General features: G+C 30.6%; 1 protein-coding gene across 3 annotated transcripts in view; it reads left to right on the top strand.

Moving 5' to 3' along the window:
• The window catches only part of CNTNAP4 (contactin associated protein family member 4), a 641,498-nt gene that overhangs the window by 579,671 nt on the left and 42,286 nt on the right, over positions 1 to 19,541 (top strand). For all 3 annotated transcript variants that reach the window (XM_074281700.1, XM_074281701.1, XM_074281702.1), the window contains 2 exons: positions 3,542 to 3,712; positions 4,474 to 4,692. In XM_074281700.1, coding sequence (XP_074137801.1) covers positions 3,542 to 3,712; positions 4,474 to 4,692 — 390 coding nt within the window. The remainder of the gene's footprint in view (positions 1 to 3,541; positions 3,713 to 4,473; positions 4,693 to 19,541) is intronic.

The following is a 19,541-nucleotide window of genomic DNA, read 5'->3' as shown; positions in this document are numbered from 1 at the left end:
TGATTTGTCAATGATCACTATGAATCATTTGTGTTTTAAACATTTCTTTTCTTTTTCTATTTAGAAATAAGTAGTTATTCTATATACTATTTATTTTTCATTAAATATAAGTGATTCTGATTATTTTTGGGAAGATACTAGATTATGATTCAAATGGATGCTTTATGAAAAAATTTCCTAAGACACTGTGTTAGGGATGTAATGGTGTAGAGCAGAGATTCTTAAATTTATCTACGCATGACCCCTTTTGACTTGAGAAAATTTACATGATTCCAGATATATAGTCATATGAAATAGGTACAGATATCAAACATTTACTTATAATAAATCATAATTTTTGACACCCACATTTAGTTACAAGGCTCTGTATCAGGTTGTTACCCACAGTTTAAAAAAGTAAATTCTAGAGAATATTTTTTTAAAATAAATAAATAAATAAATAAATAAATAAATAAATAAATAAATAAATAAATAAATAAATATAAACTATAAAATAACCAACTTCTTTAGGATGAGATTTCTCTTAGGACATAAATCCAGGATGTATGAGTCTATAGCCATAGCCCCTTCCTGGTAAGAAACTTATTCTCCCTATATTCACTAGGCTTCTGATCTCTATACCTGGTTTATTCCCTCTTCCTGATCTCTCCATTCCTACTCAAAGGGAACTATAGAAAAGTATGCAACTGAATTTAATGGGTCCATTGGAAAGTGATGCTCTCTAATCTTAAAGAAATCATTACCTCAATGAAACAATTATTTTGCTACTCTCTAATTATTCTTTGTACCACTCATGAGAGACCATTCCACACTTTCTTATCTTTTCTCAGGCTTCTTTTACCAGAGTGTAAAACATACAGCTCTCAGGTAACTTGTGGCCCATCACATCTAAACTATAGATAGTAAATATTTAATAAAATAAATAAAAGTACAATAAGACATAGATAACATATTTTGGTACTAAATGAATGTGAAGTTTACATGTACATCTTAATGTACAGATTAGTGGCCCTTATTTCTATTTAGTTTGACATTACTATCTCATTTTATCTGTTAATGCTTTTAGCCAAGTACCTCATCTTATAAGCATCTAGGTGGCTCAGTAGACAAAGCATTGGACCTGGAGTAAGAAAGATATGAGCTCAAATCTAGCCTCAGGTACTTTCTAATTCTGAAGCCTTGTTTACCTCAAATTCCTCATCTGTAAAATGAGCTGGAGAAAAAATGGCAAACTACTCCAGTATCATTGCCAAAAATACCAAATAGGATGATGAAGAGTCTGAAATGACCAAATAAAAGCAAAATCCTCTTCTTATATTTCTTCAAAAATTTGTTCATCACAATGAACTTCCTTCTCTACATCTCAAACCCTCTTGCTTGTCCTTCCTTTACTGCTTTATCTGATGAAGGTTCTACCTCAGTCCTCCCCAAGACCATGTACTTTTTACCCAATTCCTTCTTGGGATATTCAGGAGGTTGTCCCTATAACCATCCCTTAAAAAAAAATCATTAATCTTTCACTGTCATGTACCCAATCTTCATCTTTCTCCTAAAATTCAGTTCTACATCTCCAATTGCTGAATGGATATTTCACAGTGGATTTCATACAGGCCTCTCAATCTCATTATTAAATCATTATTAGTGAGAGTTTATTAAATCATTATCTGTTACTCACATGTCCAATCAGTTACCAAATGTTATCACTAGCAACTCTGCAATATACTTGTATTTGTTTCCTCTTTAAGTTGCATGAACAACAGAGGACCATTTCAGTGCCTATACTGAACCATTTCAATAGTATCCTAATAGATTTTCCTGCTGCAAAATCCTTTCCTCTCCAATTTATCTTCTATATTGTTAGGATTACTAGGTGAGAACTCACCTTATCACTGTCCAGACAACCTGAGTTCTCACTTAGTAATCCTAACATATTTATTTATACACTTATCCTACCAATATAATGAATGTTTCTGGATAGAAGGGATTATTTTCTTTTCTGTCTTTGTAGCCCCATCATCTAGTACAATATATATCAAGTAGTAGATTAATAAATAATTATGGATTAATTGATTGTTTGATATATAGAAAAATAAAAGAGGAACCAAATCTTTTAAATCAAGTTCAAAGTCAAATAAATTAAGAAACTGAAATAGTCACAAGTCATGTAAACTGGCATCTAATAAAGAACTTTTAAGAAATTAAAGTAACAGAATTTGGACATTGATCTTAATTCTGTTTTCTCATAATAAAATGAATAATCATTTTGATATCACTTTTTATTTTATAAAATATACATTTGTTTCTCCAGGTAAAGTTCTTTAAGTAGAAGGATTATATCATGGATCATGAATGTATATGGAACAAATTGCTTAAAATAGCTGTATTTATAATTGATGCCTGCAGAATTTCCTAGTGGAAATATTACTTCCTTAAAGAATATATAGAGCCACAGTTCATTACTTCACTAATGCTCCTCATCAATCAGCTGCATCTCAAGTCTAATGTCACTCCTGTCATTTCATGATACTGTATTACATTTTATCATAGTGCTTTACATATGCCTTTATAACACAACTTAAAGATAAAATGGAGAGCTACCCACAATATTTTATCAATAGACCATCCACAAATAGCCAGAAATAAAAATTAATATATGGGTAAGTGAAAATAAGAAAAGTATTTATGTATCTCTTTACACATATATAGCAATAAAAATTAACATTATATTTCATGCAATTTTTCATAGTCTTAAATGATCCCTTCCTGGAGTTCATTGGTGTCAGTTAATAATACATGAATCTTTTTTTTAAGTCCCATAATATCAATATGAGTGATGAGAATGGCTCCTTCCTATTTTGAATTTTATTTTCACTATATTTTAAAAGTAGACACAAACAAGTGTTTTCTTTCTTGAGCTTAATTAAATAGGAATAGCATTAGCATGACAGAGAGAATAGAACAGTGGGTTCAAATCCCACATCTATGTGAGTTTGAATAAGTCACTTAATCTATATGTAGTTCATGGAATTCTGTATGATTTATCTAAATTATTAATGCTTTGTAATATATAATAGTGAAGGGAGAGTTTTCTACTTTCTACAAAAGAACCCTTATGATATTGCTAAATTGGATGAGACAGCGAATAATTTTCATTTATAAAAATTCAAAATTTATTAAAAGAAAAGAACTTATAAGTATTAAAGGAACTTTGCTGAATATCTTTATATATGTTGAGTCTTCAATAGAATCCAAAATAAAAAAAAAAATTAAAATTGGGAGAAACTTTAGAGGTCATCTAGTTCAATTCCTTCACTTTCCATTTGAAGTAACTTAGGTCCAAGAAGGTTTAAGGTCATACTGGTTTTGCTCTTCAGTATGACTGGCTCATGAAATTAGGAAAAAAAATGAAAAATAAATAGTGGTTTTTATATGTGTGTAACAGTAAAAATTCTTGGATTGTTAATTAACATTGTTTTGAATATTAAATTCATTTTTCTTTTTTCTTCCATTTTTCTATTTTATTTTTTCTTTGATGGAACAGGATCATTTTGGAATTCAGCTTCCTTCAATACTGAGACATCATACCTTCATTTCCCTACCTTCCATGGAGAACTTAGTGCAGATGTGTCTTTTTTTTTTAAGACTACAGCTTCATCAGGTGTATTTTTAGAGAACCTGGGGATTAAAGACTTTATAAGGATAGAACTACATTGTAAGTCCCATAATTTCAAAAGAATATGTTCTAATGAGTTAACTTTATTGAGAAGCCAGGACTTCAGCTAATCTAATTTTAAAAACATTGTTCTCTATTAACATTTATTAATTATATACTTGTAACTCAAGAATCTTATGATTTTAAGAGTCAAGAAAGGAAATTGAGTAGTTTATCATTGAATCCTTGGTATTCTATGAGAATCATTTCAGTCTTGCATAGCTCCACCTATTTTTCATTATCCCCATTTGTTGCTGATTAAGAAAACTAGATTCAATTCAGACTAAAAACTGATTTTAAAATGATTTATTTTATAATAATGCATTGCTAGTGTTTTGGTGTGATTTTTTTTTGACTGAGTCAGTTTTATAAATTTCTCATAGCTATAGCCTACTATTCATTAGCAAGTGTCAAATTGTTGACAGATTGTGTTTAAGTAGAATTAAGTTCTTTAAATTACAAGAAACAAAAGTTCTTTAATTTCAATGAATCACCAATAAAGTAAAACACCAAATCTTATTTATATTAATGCTACTGATAAATGAATATCTATAGCAATTAATGAAATCTGAGTACAAACTTTCTGAAAATCTTTGCCATGTGACATTTCTCTATCCTAGCATGTTTTTCCTGCATTTTAAATGCACCCCAACTCAGGCATAGCACAATATGTATTGCCTTAGAGTCCTCTTATGCTTTAAGATATAAAATTCAAATCTATATGAAATAATTTGAACAATTACCACCTCTGCCATTTCTAGCTCCAGCTGAAGTGACATTTTCATTTGATGTGGGGAATGGACCATTTGAAGTTATGGTGCAATCACCCACTCACCTAAATGACAATCAGTGGCACTATGTCAGAGCTGAAAGAAATATTAAAGAAGCATCACTTCAAGTGGATCAACTTCCACCAAAATCACAGGCTGCCCCAGTTGATGGACATATCCTTTTGCAGCTCAACAGTCAGCTATTTGTTGGTAAGTATTCCTTTGAGCTATCTTGCTATTGGATTTTGAAGTATAGGTAACTTTTAGGAAAGTGTTAAATATTATTTTGTTGTCCAGTTGTTTCAATCATGTCCAACTCTTAGTGATCTCATTTGAGATTTGCTTGACAAAGATACTGGGATGGTTTGCCATTCGATTTTCAGTACATTTTACAGATGAGAAAACTTAGGCAAGCTACATTTCAAACTATTAATTTTATTATAATTAATTAGATATACATCTTATAAATCTTTTCACTACTTTTATTTTAACAATGCTCTCCCCTCCTTATCAGCATCCTTCACATACTTTTCACCTACTTATTATGCTATTAACAGAAAAAATTTAACATCTAATTTCCACTTAACTGTAGATGTAAGCTACAAATTCCTTCCTCCAAATGGAATTTTCATGGATAATAAACAAAATCTAAATATATTGCACTGTCTTTAATTTGAAGCTGTACTGAATTATATATTCTAGTGGTGTACTATTTCCTTCTATTAGATGTAGTCCTTATTTTCCTTAAATTGTTTTATACCTTTTTCCATAAGTCTCATGATTTATATTTGTATTTAAATAACATTTTATTTCTCTGTACCCAGTGTGCTCATTAGAAGTCAACAGCTTCAATAATGGAAGTCTTCTAACCCTTATTCTGCCAATCCCCTATGTAGGCAGAACATGAAGGAGATTTTTTCCCACAGTATCTTATAAACTGATCTTAATTCTAATCTCTAGTTCATGTGGTATGTTTCAAAGTCAAAGGCATAAAGTTATCTACCAATTACAAACAAAGTTAAAAGATGAATGATTCTCACATTATAAAAACAATATGAATACTATCAAATAGTAACCTCTTTCTACTAAATGCTTGTGATTACTCTCTAGCTACCAGTTGCTTAGCTAGTTGAAACCTTATATACTCAAGAGAGTAAACATTGTGAATTCTTTAGTTGTATAACCCTTCTTGAAAAGTTTCATGAATTAATGAGATAACTACAAGGAGAGACTGGAGAGAAAATCTTGCCTATAAGATTGTGAGATATGAGAGAGTTGAGAAAGGAGCAAATGAAGAGTTAAAGGCCAGAAACTGAGAAACAGAACAAATATTGTTTTAATAGGATAGAAAATAATGGTAGTTTCCTGGTGAGAGTTACATCTTTGTCTATGACAGGCATCTGAGTCTTCAGCAATTGGGATTGCATTTTGCTATCTATCAGAACTGGTAGATTGCTAGTTTATAAGCTTAATGCTTTCTCTTTCCTTTTTAATAACTTAGTTTGTTCCCATTGCCTGTAAGTATGTAATTAACTCAAGATTTGAGTTTACATGTCAGAAAATCTTTCTATAGAAATAGTTGTAAGGAACAGTAGATTGAGCACTGGACCTGGAATGGAAAATCTGAATTCAAATCCACTTTCAGACATTTACTACCTATATGAACCTGGAAAAATCAATTATCCTTATTTCCCTTCATTTATTTATTTGTAAAATAAGGATAGCAGTTGTTAACAATAGTTATTATGAGAAAAAAAAGAGATCGTATTTGTATAGTGCTTAGCTACCCTCAATAACTAGTAAAATTGTCATTTTTTTTTTTCCTGAAAAGCATTGCACTTCACAAATTGTGCCATACCCCTGTTGTCTAAATGGATAGGTTAAAAATTCTCACTGGAGATTACAAAACTATATTTTAATTATATAAGTTATGTTTCATCCTTCCAAGTAGAATCTAAAACTTCATTCAGTATTCATTTAAGTTTGCCTTTTGATATAAACATGCAATTGACATTTTGACTCTAAGTGCCAGAGGTTGAATTCTTCCCTTTTTACATAAAGGAAGGGGGAAAATTAGGAGGACTTCAGAGTATTTCATTTAATCTGAAACAGGAGATGTGGTCTATGATTCTCCTTTAAGAGGAGGAGTGAAGATTAAGAGAGTCTACTTCACAAAAAATATCTAATATTAGTGATAGCACATATTTTTCTGATGTAATCACATTGTGTTATTTCCTTTAAATTTGACTAATCAGATCTTTTTTTTTTTTTTTTAATTGTGTCTACATTAAAAGGAGAATTTATGTTTTGTCAACATGGGAAACTTCTAATATTGTGTACTTCCACTGAAACAAGTCATAATATAGTGTGTATTCGCTAAATTCTAAAGAATTAGAGTTGCTTGAGACCTGTGGTAGTGAAGAGATTTGAAAATGGTCACAACTAAAAAATATTAAAGGTGGAATTTGAAGTTCAAATCTTCCTGACTGTAAGCTCAGGTCTGTAAACATTATAAGATGTTGCCTCTATTAATATGTTGTATAAATTTATTCATAAAGTATTCTGAAAATATAATGGTCTTACTGCTCTTCCTCTGACATTGTGTATTGTATTTAAACTTAATTACCTGTTTCATAGTCCTTAATCAGAAAAGTTGTTAACTAAGGATATTTGATAAAAATTAAGACTTCAGAGGAATACCATACCACCAAATGTTTCTCACCAGTCAATACATATTTCTTTCTCAGATATTCTACATTATAGTAGCAAGCCATTTCCCAAAGTACTTTCTTACTCAGGTGGAAATAGTAGAAGTATTTTGGAAAAAGAGAGAAAAGGAACTTGTGAAGAAATAATTTTTAAAACTGATTAAAATCTATATGGTTGACAGTGAATAATGAATATATATGGTATTGATGGGAATTGATGTTTTTATAAAAATACTACAACATATTGTGATGAGGGTACATTGGACTTTACAATTAAGTGTGAAATATGAGGCATGGATTATTTCTGGAAGATAAAGGAAATAAACATGTGACGTAAAGTTTGCAAATTGTGTTAGAACAGACTTTAGAATTTTGTCACTTTGAATAAGAATGAAAGAATATAAGAGCTTGAATGCATATCTATTTAAATGTTTGGCTCACTGATTTCTCCCTATATTTAAAATTCAAGAAGAGGGAATCGTTTTTGGAAAAAATCATGATTGATTTCATTATTAGAATTGGTTTAAGGACCTTTGAAAGAAAAGACAGAGATATTTGTAACAAAATCTTGTGTTTTTTTTAGTTTTCATGTTCAAATTTTGTCATTAAAATTTAACCTTTGTTCATGTCTATGAGTCAGATTTATTAAAAAAGGGATTTACATTCATAGTAATTATGCCCATAGGAAAAGTTATGAGATAATTCATGTTCATTCACACAGTTAGCAAAACTCTTTCTTTTTAACAAGGGGCTGTATATCCCCTACTCAGTCTTTTTATACCAACATTTTATAAAAAGACGATATCAGGCAATTTAAGGATCACAGTCACAAGTGACTTAACATCTGCTAAATTTATTTTTAATTTATTTTAATCCCATGTTTAAATACAAGTAAGGCAGAGGTTAGGTAAACCCCATACTTTTGTTTTTTCTGTTTTTCTCTCTGTTATTTCAGTTATTAATTTCTTTTTAAATCTTTTATCTCTCTATGTACCAATATAAAGTTCATTTCTCATGGTCTTAGAGAACTCCTCTATAATTGTGTTGCTGCCATATTATTTCCTTGTTTTTATTGAGAATCCTTAAACTCCTACCTTACCATTTGTGAAAACTTCCACCTTCTTTTACTAGTTAATCTTATAGTAATTTCCTCTCTTCTCTAGCCAGAAAGAACATATTTCAGAGGTATTTGTTGTCAGTTAATCTCTTGTAAGGGTTATTACAAAAGGAAATAAATTTATAAAATAGCACCATTGGTTAAAGTAATATTTATCAAAATCCCAATAAATTATCATAGGACTTATTGTGCTGATTTTACTTACTTTATATAATCTGATTTCTATCACATATAAAAAGAAAATAAATTACATATATATATATATATATTAGATATACAGGTACATTTCAATTTTGCTGATAAATTTATATTCACTAATACAATTTAAACAAATTATAGATATATTGTCATAAATTAAGCTCAGTATATAAAATGGCTGAGTGATGACTTTTTTTTCAATAGTGTAAGTTTACTTTTTTAATCATCTGATAGGACAAAATTTGCCTTGGATTTCAAAAACTTCTTTGTTTTTCAAATGAGTTGGATTTGGTAATATACATGTACATTTCAGTTTATATATAATTATATATGTGTGTATATATTTATAAATACACACAAACACACACACACACACATATATATATATATATATATCATTACAAATGATCTTATTCTCTGGTATATTGTTCTCCCAACAATGTCCAGTCTGACTTAGAGTTCCCTTGTTTTTCTGGACCACTATATAGTAAAATATTTGATGTTCATTTTTGGTATTTTCTGTGATTTTATTTTTTTTTTCTAAGGGAAAATGTCTAACAAACAAATTGTTTTGAAAGGAAAAGTTATTTTTTTCCTTAATGGCTCAGTGAGGTGAAATCATTTGTGTTCATTTTGAGTACCCAATAGTGCACATTTATTTACTCATTATACAATCACAAGATCACAAAGTTGGAAGGAACCATGAAAGTCATCTAGTTGAAGCTATATCTGACCAAGAATACTGTCTTCAACTTAGACCAAAAATGTTCTTGACAGCATTTTCTTGAAATGCTAAACAACTTTCTACTGGCTTTAACTTGACTGCATCAGAGTGAAGAACAGTGATAAATCATGAAGTGTCCTTAATAATGAGATATATTGTTTAAATCATATTCTGTAAGCAGTGAGAACTACTGAAATTTTAAAGGGGGTAAATGGAACAATTGTAGCAAATATAAACTATTAAAACTGAATTTTTAATGGAAGGAAAGGAAAAGAAACTGGAGAAAGAAAGCCAAATAAAAGGCAACAGCAATAGTAGAGGTGCAAAGGACATTTACTAAAAACTAATTGAGCCATTGATCTCTGTCTAGTCCAATCTACTTTTTAAAGAGTATTTTACTTAAGAAGTTTCACATCTTTCAAAATGGAATTCTCCTTTTAATTCTTTAACTAAGACACTTATTTCATTGAGAGGATCTTTTTTTTTTTTTTAAGTTTTGCATTTCCTTTAGGAATTCCAATATAGTTTATAGCATGTTTGTGATTAAAAAAAAAAAAAAAAAGATTTGCCTGTAGATGATGTAAAATTAATCTTTTCTTCTGTTTTTTTTTTTCTCAATGTATTGTTTGTGTTTACTTCACTTACTCTTTCTTCAGAATTACTTTCTAAATTAAGAATATGTGTCAGAGTTAGGTTTGATGTACTTGTGAATGATGAGGCTCTTCATTAGTACTTTCTGATTTAGTTCTGCTAACTTTATTTTGTATTGGTTCATCAACATCTTCTAAAGTTTTGTCTGAAACCATCTCATTCATCATTTCTTATAGTATAATAGCATAATAGCACATTAATATAATGTAACTTGTTCAGCAATCTCCAATTGATAGAGAAACTTTATTTCCAATTTTCCATAGAAAAAATTGCCTCTGTGTGTGTGTATGTGTATGTGTGTGTATTAGAATTTTTTTGAATTATCAAAGCAATGAATTCTCTTGAGAGGAAATTGCATTTGGGAGGTTGGGAGAAGAGGAAAGATCTTCCATGTGATCTTGTTAATTTCAAAAATTTGGAAGATAAATTTTGGTAGCCATGTCCACCAAAACTATTACTTCCAGTAACCAGAAGCTATGAGTTTACCCTTTACCTTTTTAATCTCTAAATTTTGGTGTTCTCCCTCCAGGAACAATATAGAAAGAATTTATTCTCAGCTTAAGGGAATATTTTTTGTTAAGTTCTAGCTATATGTGGTCAGTAAATATTCTTTCTAAAAGTTATTTAAATATGGTTGACAATTAACTCAAATCACATTGGTGGAAATAGGGGAACCATGTGAAGGAAGTATTAGAAACCCCATGACCTCAGAATATCCCTAGAATAATGAAGGGAATAGTAGAGTAAAATATCTCTGTGCATCTAGCCTGGCACTGAGAATGAGAGTTAAGGACTTGGCCCTAAATCTATATCTTACTCTATCTCTACCTCTATCTCTATCTAGATAAGTATACCTCTCTATCTACATCTATAATTATGTCTTCTCAACCTCTCTCTCTATTCCTATCTTTTTATTTTATGTCTGTGTGTGTATATATATATGTATATATACATATATATGGTAATATGAAGCCAAAAAAGATTTCTTTATACTTTGAGACAACTTGGTCAAAATTAGAAAATAAATGAAATTATTTACATGAATTTTCTTGAAATTAATATATTCACCCCCCAAAATAATGAGAAATCTTCTGGGGTTTTTGTGCTTTTTGAATAGCTTTTAAGATGATAAGAAACCACTTTGACTACTATAATATCAACTAAATTCACATTATAGAAATGCTAAGTAGCATAGTGGATTAAGCACTAGGCCTGCAGCTCTGAGTTCAAAAGTGGCCTCAAATACTAGCATATTTACTATGTGACTTTAGGCCACTCACTTAAACTCTTTCTTCCTGTCTCTAGGTGGAAGCTGGGAGCTAATAGAAAAAAAATTAAGAAAATTGCAGATCCTTCCATACTACTTCACATAGTCAATATGGAAAGACTCTAATGGAATATCCATCTGGGCAATGAGTCAATAGAGAAAAAAAGTAACTAAGGGTAGTTGAACAACATTGCACAATATTCTACCTCTGCTACAAACTTAATTCAATAATAATATGTTCCAGACACTGCACTAGTTACAGAGATTACAAAAATAAAAATGAAATAATTCTTTCTCTCTAAGAGATTATTTTTCTATAGGGAAGAGGATATGGGACATTAATTATACAAAAATATACAAAGTATGTAGGCAAATTTTTCTTTTTTCTTTCTTTCTTTCCTTAATTCCTTCCTTCACTTCTTTGTTCATTCATTCCTTTCTCCATGTTCTTTCTTCCTTCTTTCCTTTCTTTTTATTTCTTTCAGAAATCATTAATAATTGAGAGTACTAAAAGGTTTTAAAACTTCTCAGATAATATTTAAAAAAATAAAGTAAGTCTTAAAGGAAGCAAGGAATTCCTAAAAAGAAAGAAGAGAGATAGCATTCTAGGTCGAGAGGACAACATATGAAAAGACTAAGAAATAAGAAATGAAACATTTTGAATGGGGAAACAGCAAACGAGACAGTTTGTCTGGAAAATAGACTTTGATGAGAGGAAATGAAATAAAAAGTCTTGAATCAAAAATTGGAACAAGATTATGAAGAGTTTAAAATGCTAAAGAAGAGATGTTGTTTATTTGTTTTAATCCCACAAAAAATAAGGAGCCAACAGAAGCAATTAAAGGAATGATGTGTTGAGATTTAGGAATTTTGCTTTGTCAACTAGAGGAAGAATAGGTGAGAGGTGACCTTTACTGAAGGTAAACCAGTTAGATAATAATTTTCCAAGTTTCAGTTTCATATGAAACCAAGGAGAAAAGTGTTTTGAGGGGGAAAAAAGATTGAGAATAGGTGCTATGCTGGAGTGGGAGACAGAATCATTTGGGGAAGAGTAAAAGGATTGGCATGTAATTTTTGACAAATTAAATTATATTCCTTCATAATGTGTCCAGTCAGCATGTTATGTGTATGCCTTCAGCTTCATTTAGCAACAGAGGGGTAGGGATAAAGATGGTAGGCTGTGGAGATAACTAAGATTTAGTTTAGAAAAAAATAAATAGGGAAGAGAGAAAAGGCCAAAGAGTTAGAGGGTAGGGAGCAATGTAAAGATGAATTGGTTATCCTATTAACACTATAGTTTTAATAGGAAATTGAAACCATAACTGGGATGATAGAATGGAAAAGCAGTGGGATATTGAATGATAGAAGTTAGAATTTAAAAAAAATAGGTTCATGAAGGATAAAAAACCATGAAGGGATATAGACATATAGAATCATTTCTATGTTCTAGACTGTGATTGGGATGAGAGCAAAAGTCTTTTTGAGCAGAGGTTGATTTGGGAATAATGTACAGGTCATAGGAGCTGAGGCAGATGAATAGGAAAATCCAGATGTTTAAAGAGAAATCAAAACATATATGGTGATGTCTAAGTAATCTACTATTAATATTAGTAGAAAATGATACTATGAGGAAGGTACTGAATCTTAAAAAAAGAAGAAAGAATAGCCTAGGAATAAGATGATAACTGCCCAGAGAACCGAATAACCTTATTTACACTTTTTGGAAAAGATTTTCTTTTATAATGCAAAGTATTGAAGAATAAAGGATAAAGGATATCACTGTATAAATTATTTGCTCAGCATATATTTTTAAATTTGTTTTAGTCTGGATTTTGGGTTTTACTGGAAAGTGATGTCAAACTCAAACAGAAACAGGGACCACTAATACATATATTAAAATCCCTCTAGGCCATATATTGACTTAGCTTATCAATGTTTTACTGACTTTTTACTTATTTTGTTAATATTTCCCAGTTTCATTTTAATTTGGCTCAAACTGTCATTAGGGACAAAATTATCTGATATTTGATACTGCTATTATATGGAATTCATCATTGAGAAAACTCATTATACAGACTGATTCCTGTTTTGCTTCTTATAATCTAAGATAATTATCTGGAGCATTGATTGGTCAAATGACTTCCTTGCCTAGCCAGAATGAGTGAGAAGTGGAATATGAACCCAAGTTTCCTTGATTTTGATGCCAGATTTGTATCTCCTGTTCCAGAATGCTTATGGGAAATGAATTTATCAGATCTCACAGTAAATATGGAAGTCTTATTGTCTTATTAGGATTCTATTCATGCTTTAAATGGATTTTTAAAATAGATTTTTAGCTCCCCAAATGACTATAAACTTTTTAAGTTTAGAGATTGGAAATCATCTTTTATCTCCTATAGCACCTCTAGGACATAGAACATAATAGATACTCTACAAATGCCTGAATAAATGAAGTAATTAATTAATGGTCAGTTCTATGAAATTTAATTGTCTCTATGAGTATTTTATAATTTAAGGTGAAGACTGTTAGACATGAATCCATCAGTCCAAATGGATCCACCTTTTAAATTATGTCCTACTCTTACAATGAAAAAAATATGTCAATATTTAATTAAATTCATCTATCCCAACCTATTTACTATTTTTTAGCTTAATAATAACCTAAAATGGAAATAATTAATTAGTTTACCATATAGTGGAAAAATCATATGACTAAAGTACTCTTATTTGTTCATAGAAGTTATAGCTAATGAAAATATGGAGATTTAAATTATTAGTTATATTTAAGGACTGATTAACTCTTTAAATCCATGTCTTTAAATAAAGAAAATATACTATTTTATAACCTTTGTTAATTTCCACAAATCTAGATTTCTGTCTCTTAATGTTGTAGAAAATGTGGTCAAGTTTCTTCCTCTTGCAATTGCAGAGAAAATCTCCAGTGATTTTTTCGCCTATTAATGAAATTAAAATCTTCTCAAATTAAAGTGGAACTCTCCTCTATCTCATTCTATTTTCCATCTTGAAATCTGTCAGAGGATATAAAATCAATGAATATATGGTCTCTTTGTATTTTTATTTGAAGCAGATATTTTCACTATCAAATGAAGACTTGTAAAAAATTATAATTATGAAGTCATATCATTATTTTCCCATCTTAATAAAAAGTTTATAAAAATAATCTATAGTTGCATATCATGCAACTAGAAGAGTGGGTGACACGGAGACTGATAATCTCAGACTCAAGGTATTTGGTTTGTATGCCATAGTTCATGCTCTTGCATCAGCATATCTATTTTTAATAGTCAGCTAGAAGAGACACACTTCAAAATCAGTTTTTAATAATGCATATTGTAGTTTTAAAAAAAGTTCTACCATCAACCTGTTATAAGTAACTAAACATATATAAAGAATAAACATGGAGAGGCACACATAAGATGAACATGTATATCACAATACATCCATAAAGGAATGAAAATGTTCTTGGTTCTGCTGGTTTCATTATTTGCTCTTAGTAGGGCAGGGTTTTTTTTGCTAGTCTCATAATATCTGCTGAATTCTGCTCTGCTAGCTATAGTCTCATGGTTATTTAGTATCTACCAGATGCTGTTCTGCCAAATGAAGACAATTTTCAATTGGATGCCATTCAGCTACTTTGGGCTGGATCAGCTGATATCCTTAGCCATCTGTTCCTTAAGAGAACATTGAATATTACCATGTTCTTTAGCTTAAAATCCATAGACCTTTTCCATCTTTAATACTTTAGAAAAGGCAGGGGCTTCTTTATGATGGTAAAAGGATATGGGTTCAAGAGATTATGAGAAAAAATAACATAATATAATAAGTTATTAGATATATAAAATAAATTTTATATCTCTGGCACCAAGCCCCAGATTTATTTGGAAGTTTATAGAGCAAATAACAATTACCTGCTTTTTAGTTTAGTCTTTAGAGTTTGAAACTGAAAAATCTATGAAATGCATACCCTAAGTTAAAATAGTTATATATGGATTCCAAGCTCAGTAAACCAAAACCTAATGTCTAATGAAAAGATTAATCCTAAAGGAAATAGCTAGTTATAAAGACCATGCTGTTTGTTTTTAAACAGATTGGTACCTGAGAATATCTTGTATAGGAAAACACAGGCTTATCTATGAAGGGAACCGTTTTGCACATACAAGGCAATAATTTCTTCCTTTTCTAAAAGTACCAAGCATACTTCTGCCCCTTGGAATATCTTTTTTCTTTCAAAACTATGCTTCAGTGATTTTATATACAAAATCTTTCACCATCTCTTCAGATGCTTTTATGTTCATCAACATCTCCCTTGCATTCATTTTAGATTAACTTCAGAATGGTTTAATAGAAAGGGTGCTAGAGGTGGAGGTAGAGAATCTTAGATTTAAATTTCAACTCAGATACTTAATAGTTACTTAAAGTGACCCTGACAAGCCATTTACCATATTTTTGACTGTTTCCTTCTTAGTAAAATGAAAAGATTGGATTTGATTAAGGACTACTTTACAAACAGCATTCACCTAGAGAATTTAAAGAAATGAACGTACAAGATTATTTTTCCTTTGACTCAGTCAGTAATTTATCTTCAGGATCCTCTTCATACATTCAATAACTGTCTCAAAAAAGCAAAAATTCCAAAGGACCAGAAGGAGGAATGGTATGGTGAATGAGTCACTGTATTTTGAGCCTTTGACTTCAAAAAATAGCATTAAGAAAAGGCTACAAAATAGTGAAATGTTTTTTGCAAAACAAAAATAGAAGCCTCAAGTTCTGAGACTATGATCAATTATACTGGATCCTCTCAAAGAATATAAGCTCTTTGTAGTCAAGAAATATTTCTCTTTTTGTTTTTGTATCTCTAATAGTAAATACTTAATAAGTATCTGTTGACTGATGATCTGATTTTTCTAGTGCAGAGGAACAGCAAGGAAAAAAGGAACAAATATAAAATGAGACAAAAATAAGATCAGTGTCTTTTCCCCCTTACTTAACAGCTTCCATGGCTTTTTCATATGAAGATTTGACTAGTCCAAACTAAAAGAGACTTATAGATGAACTTTTACACATGTTTGGAATGTTTTATTAATGATGTTCTCAAAAGGAATAGGCAGACTATCATAGATGATATTCTACACTAAACCACACTTTTACCCTTATACTTAACTAAAAGTTATATAAAAGTATAATGTGATGTAATATATTTATCAATTGTTCATTATTGAAAACAAACTTCATCCAATGGAGAAAATATTTAATACTTAAAATATTAAAGAATGCTTAAAGACTCTCCTTATATGTTAAACTAAAATAAGTTATTTTGGAAAATCAAATAGACTCAGAGAAATAGACTCAGGTCTCTGTGGGAGGAATTTGTTTGAAGAAGAATGGGAGATGAAATGACTTGAATCAAATAAGAAAAAGAAAATTATGTGGGTGACTTGTCTGTGATTTTAACAAGTGAAGTAGGTAGAATGTTGAATTTGGAAAGAAAAATTTCACAAATTTTGGAAAAAATATTGTTAAGGTTGTAGTGGCATAGCGTGGGGCTATGAATTTATTGATGAAATTAAAAAACATTGAATAGGGTTGTTAAATTTCAAAAAAGTTAATTGTTTAGTCATTTTCCAGTTGTATCTGACTTTTTGGGATTCTATTTGGGGCTTTTCTTGTCAAAAATACTGAAATTGTTGCCATTTCCTTCTTTAACTCATATTATAGATGAGGAAACTGAGACAAAGTTAAGGGTCACACAATTAGTAAATATCTGTAGCCAGATTAGAACTCACAAAGATGAGTCTTTATTTACTAAGCCTGACACTGTGTTCATTATACCATCTAGTTGTTCTTTAAAAGATGATGATTGCTCATTAGGAAAAAAAATAGGCTGTTGCTTAATATTAAGATGAAAACATCCATAGGTGTTTATGTAATTGAAAAAAAAAAAGGAAAAGACTAGCATGTAGACTAAAGGAAATTGCTCAATGACTTGTTTTAAATATATAATATTTGTATTTCTGATGCAGATAAATTATTAAAATTTGTGTTATGTTTATAGCCTAATTTCTCCCCAGAGTTCTCTCCTAATTTCTCCTAATTATATCCCAAAATTATACTTAAAATATACCTTTCTATATCTAGGTTGTTAGAGAGAATGGCATATCTTTAAAGGAAATGGAAGTGAGATAACAATAGGGAAAAGTAGAGGGGGCTTTTCTCACAACAAGATGCTGAAGAATAAAAGAGCATTGTAGAGAAGAGAAATGGAAGGGAAAAAAGGGCTGTATAATTCGATCTTAAAAATAGTTGAGTCACTTCATGAAGAGGTGGTAGTAAATGTTATGAGGAAGAAGAAACTATTTTTTCCTCCAGAGAATTATATCATTAACTTCTAGAAGCTTTCAAGTGAGAGAGCATCCAGTAAGGTAAAAAAGGAATAATAATAATAATTGGTAATTTCCTGCTCAGGGGTACTAAGGCAGCTATTTAGCAACCCAATAGCAATAATAGAGAGTCCTTTTATCTTCCTGGGTATGTATTTAAGACATAACTGAGAATTCCCCAAGATATAACCAAATGGATGATAACTACCCACTTTGATTCATATGTTCACAAATTAAGCTGCCAAAAGAAATCTAAAAATTATTGCAAATGATAATCAAGTATCATATAAGAAATAGAAGGACATGGAGTACAGGATGTGTTTTCCTGATTGTTGTCCATTGAAGGCAAAAGATATAGAATAGAAAAGTTTATTTAGGAAGTGAACAACAAGGTTAAATGATTGTTTGTTAAAAATCATACTTTGATTATAACTTAAAAATATAAGGATAGCAGCTTTTTGCCCTGAGATGCAACACACTTAACAAATAATGGTGAAAATATATTTACTGTATGTTTTCTGAATCTATTTTTAAATGTTTTAAACTAAACAGGAAGGGGTAAGGAAAAGGCTCTGTATTTATCTCAAGTTTTATGAAATAGAGCAGAAAAAGGCAAATCAAGACCTGTAAAATAATCCAGCCAGTCTCTTGTTACTATATGGCTCACAGTTTTTAGATGTTTAAATATAAGTGTAAATTTAATTTATATTTAATAATAATTTACATAATTTAAGTTGTAAATATAAATCAACTTGTAAAAAATACTCAGCTTGTGAAATGCCAGAGAAACTGAGGCAAGATAGAGATTAGAGTTAATATTTTATTTGAGTTTCTGAGAGGAAGAAATTGTCTGGGGGGCGATCAGAATCCATTTCTCCCCACCTAGGTCTGAATTGGACTTTCTTCTCAAAGAATTCAGCATTGAATGTGAGATTCTAATGATTTTTATATGGCTCTAGTAATCAGGAGAGACAAAGGAAAGGGGTGGATTCTGAACACTGATGAACACGGGAATTTCCAGGAAGGGACCATCAATTTGGTTCTGACAGGAGGGTGGTAGGACCATAAATTCTGATAAATTGGGAGTGAAGGAGGTATTCAGATAGAGACAGAAAGTTTCCTTTAGGAACAAGAGATATGCTTACATATCTCCAAGTAAATGTATTTGCAACTTATGGCTCTATGGAATGCTAATAGTCAGGGCTCCCAGCCCTAATTATCTCAGTTCTAATGGTTAGGAAGGGGGGTTGCAACCAGGGGGATTGAGGCAGAACAATTCAAGGAACTGAGGAAGAACAATTTAGGGAAACTGAGGCAGGATTAGTTAGGGAAACTGGGATACAACATTTGCAAATCAAAGAAAAAGAGCGTTATTCCAGATTTGACCCTCAGTTCAAATTTTACTAGCTCTGAACTAGATCATTGGGCTGAATCTGTTAGGTTAAAATGTAAACTCTTGTGTTTGGACACATATACACACATACAAAATCAATTTTTCACATATTATGTGGAGGATGCCTAAATGTATACTTTTAAAGAAGATTGAAGATTTTAGAGAACTACAAGCTTGAAATGAGTCAACAGTATGATACAACAGTCCCCCAAATCTAATACAATGGCAGATCACATCAAGAGGAGATATAGCTTGTAAGGAAAGGAAGGTAATAATACCAGTATGCTCTATCCCTACCATATCTCATCTAAAGTGATCTGTTCAGTTCTGGGCTCCATCAGTTCTGGACTCCTTAGAAAAAGAGAAATCTGATTACCTTTGATGTTCAAATGAGGATAACTATGATGCTGAAGGGCTTTAATTCCATATTTTATAAGGATGTGGATAAGAGCTTAGCTTATTTTTCCTAAAGAGGAGAAGATTTGGAACAGACATGATAACTATATTTATATATTTTTCCAAATATATGCCAAACAAATTTTCAACATTCACCTTTGCAAATCTTGTGTTCCAAATTTTTCTTCCTCCCTTCCTCTGAGCCCC

Source organism: Sminthopsis crassicaudata, chromosome 1, assembly GCF_048593235.1.
Source record: "Sminthopsis crassicaudata isolate SCR6 chromosome 1, ASM4859323v1, whole genome shotgun sequence".
Lineage (NCBI taxonomy): Eukaryota > Metazoa > Chordata > Mammalia > Dasyuromorphia > Dasyuridae > Sminthopsis > Sminthopsis crassicaudata.
Note: the sequence above shows the minus strand (reverse complement) of the source record. Positions and strands in the feature narration are given on the sequence as shown.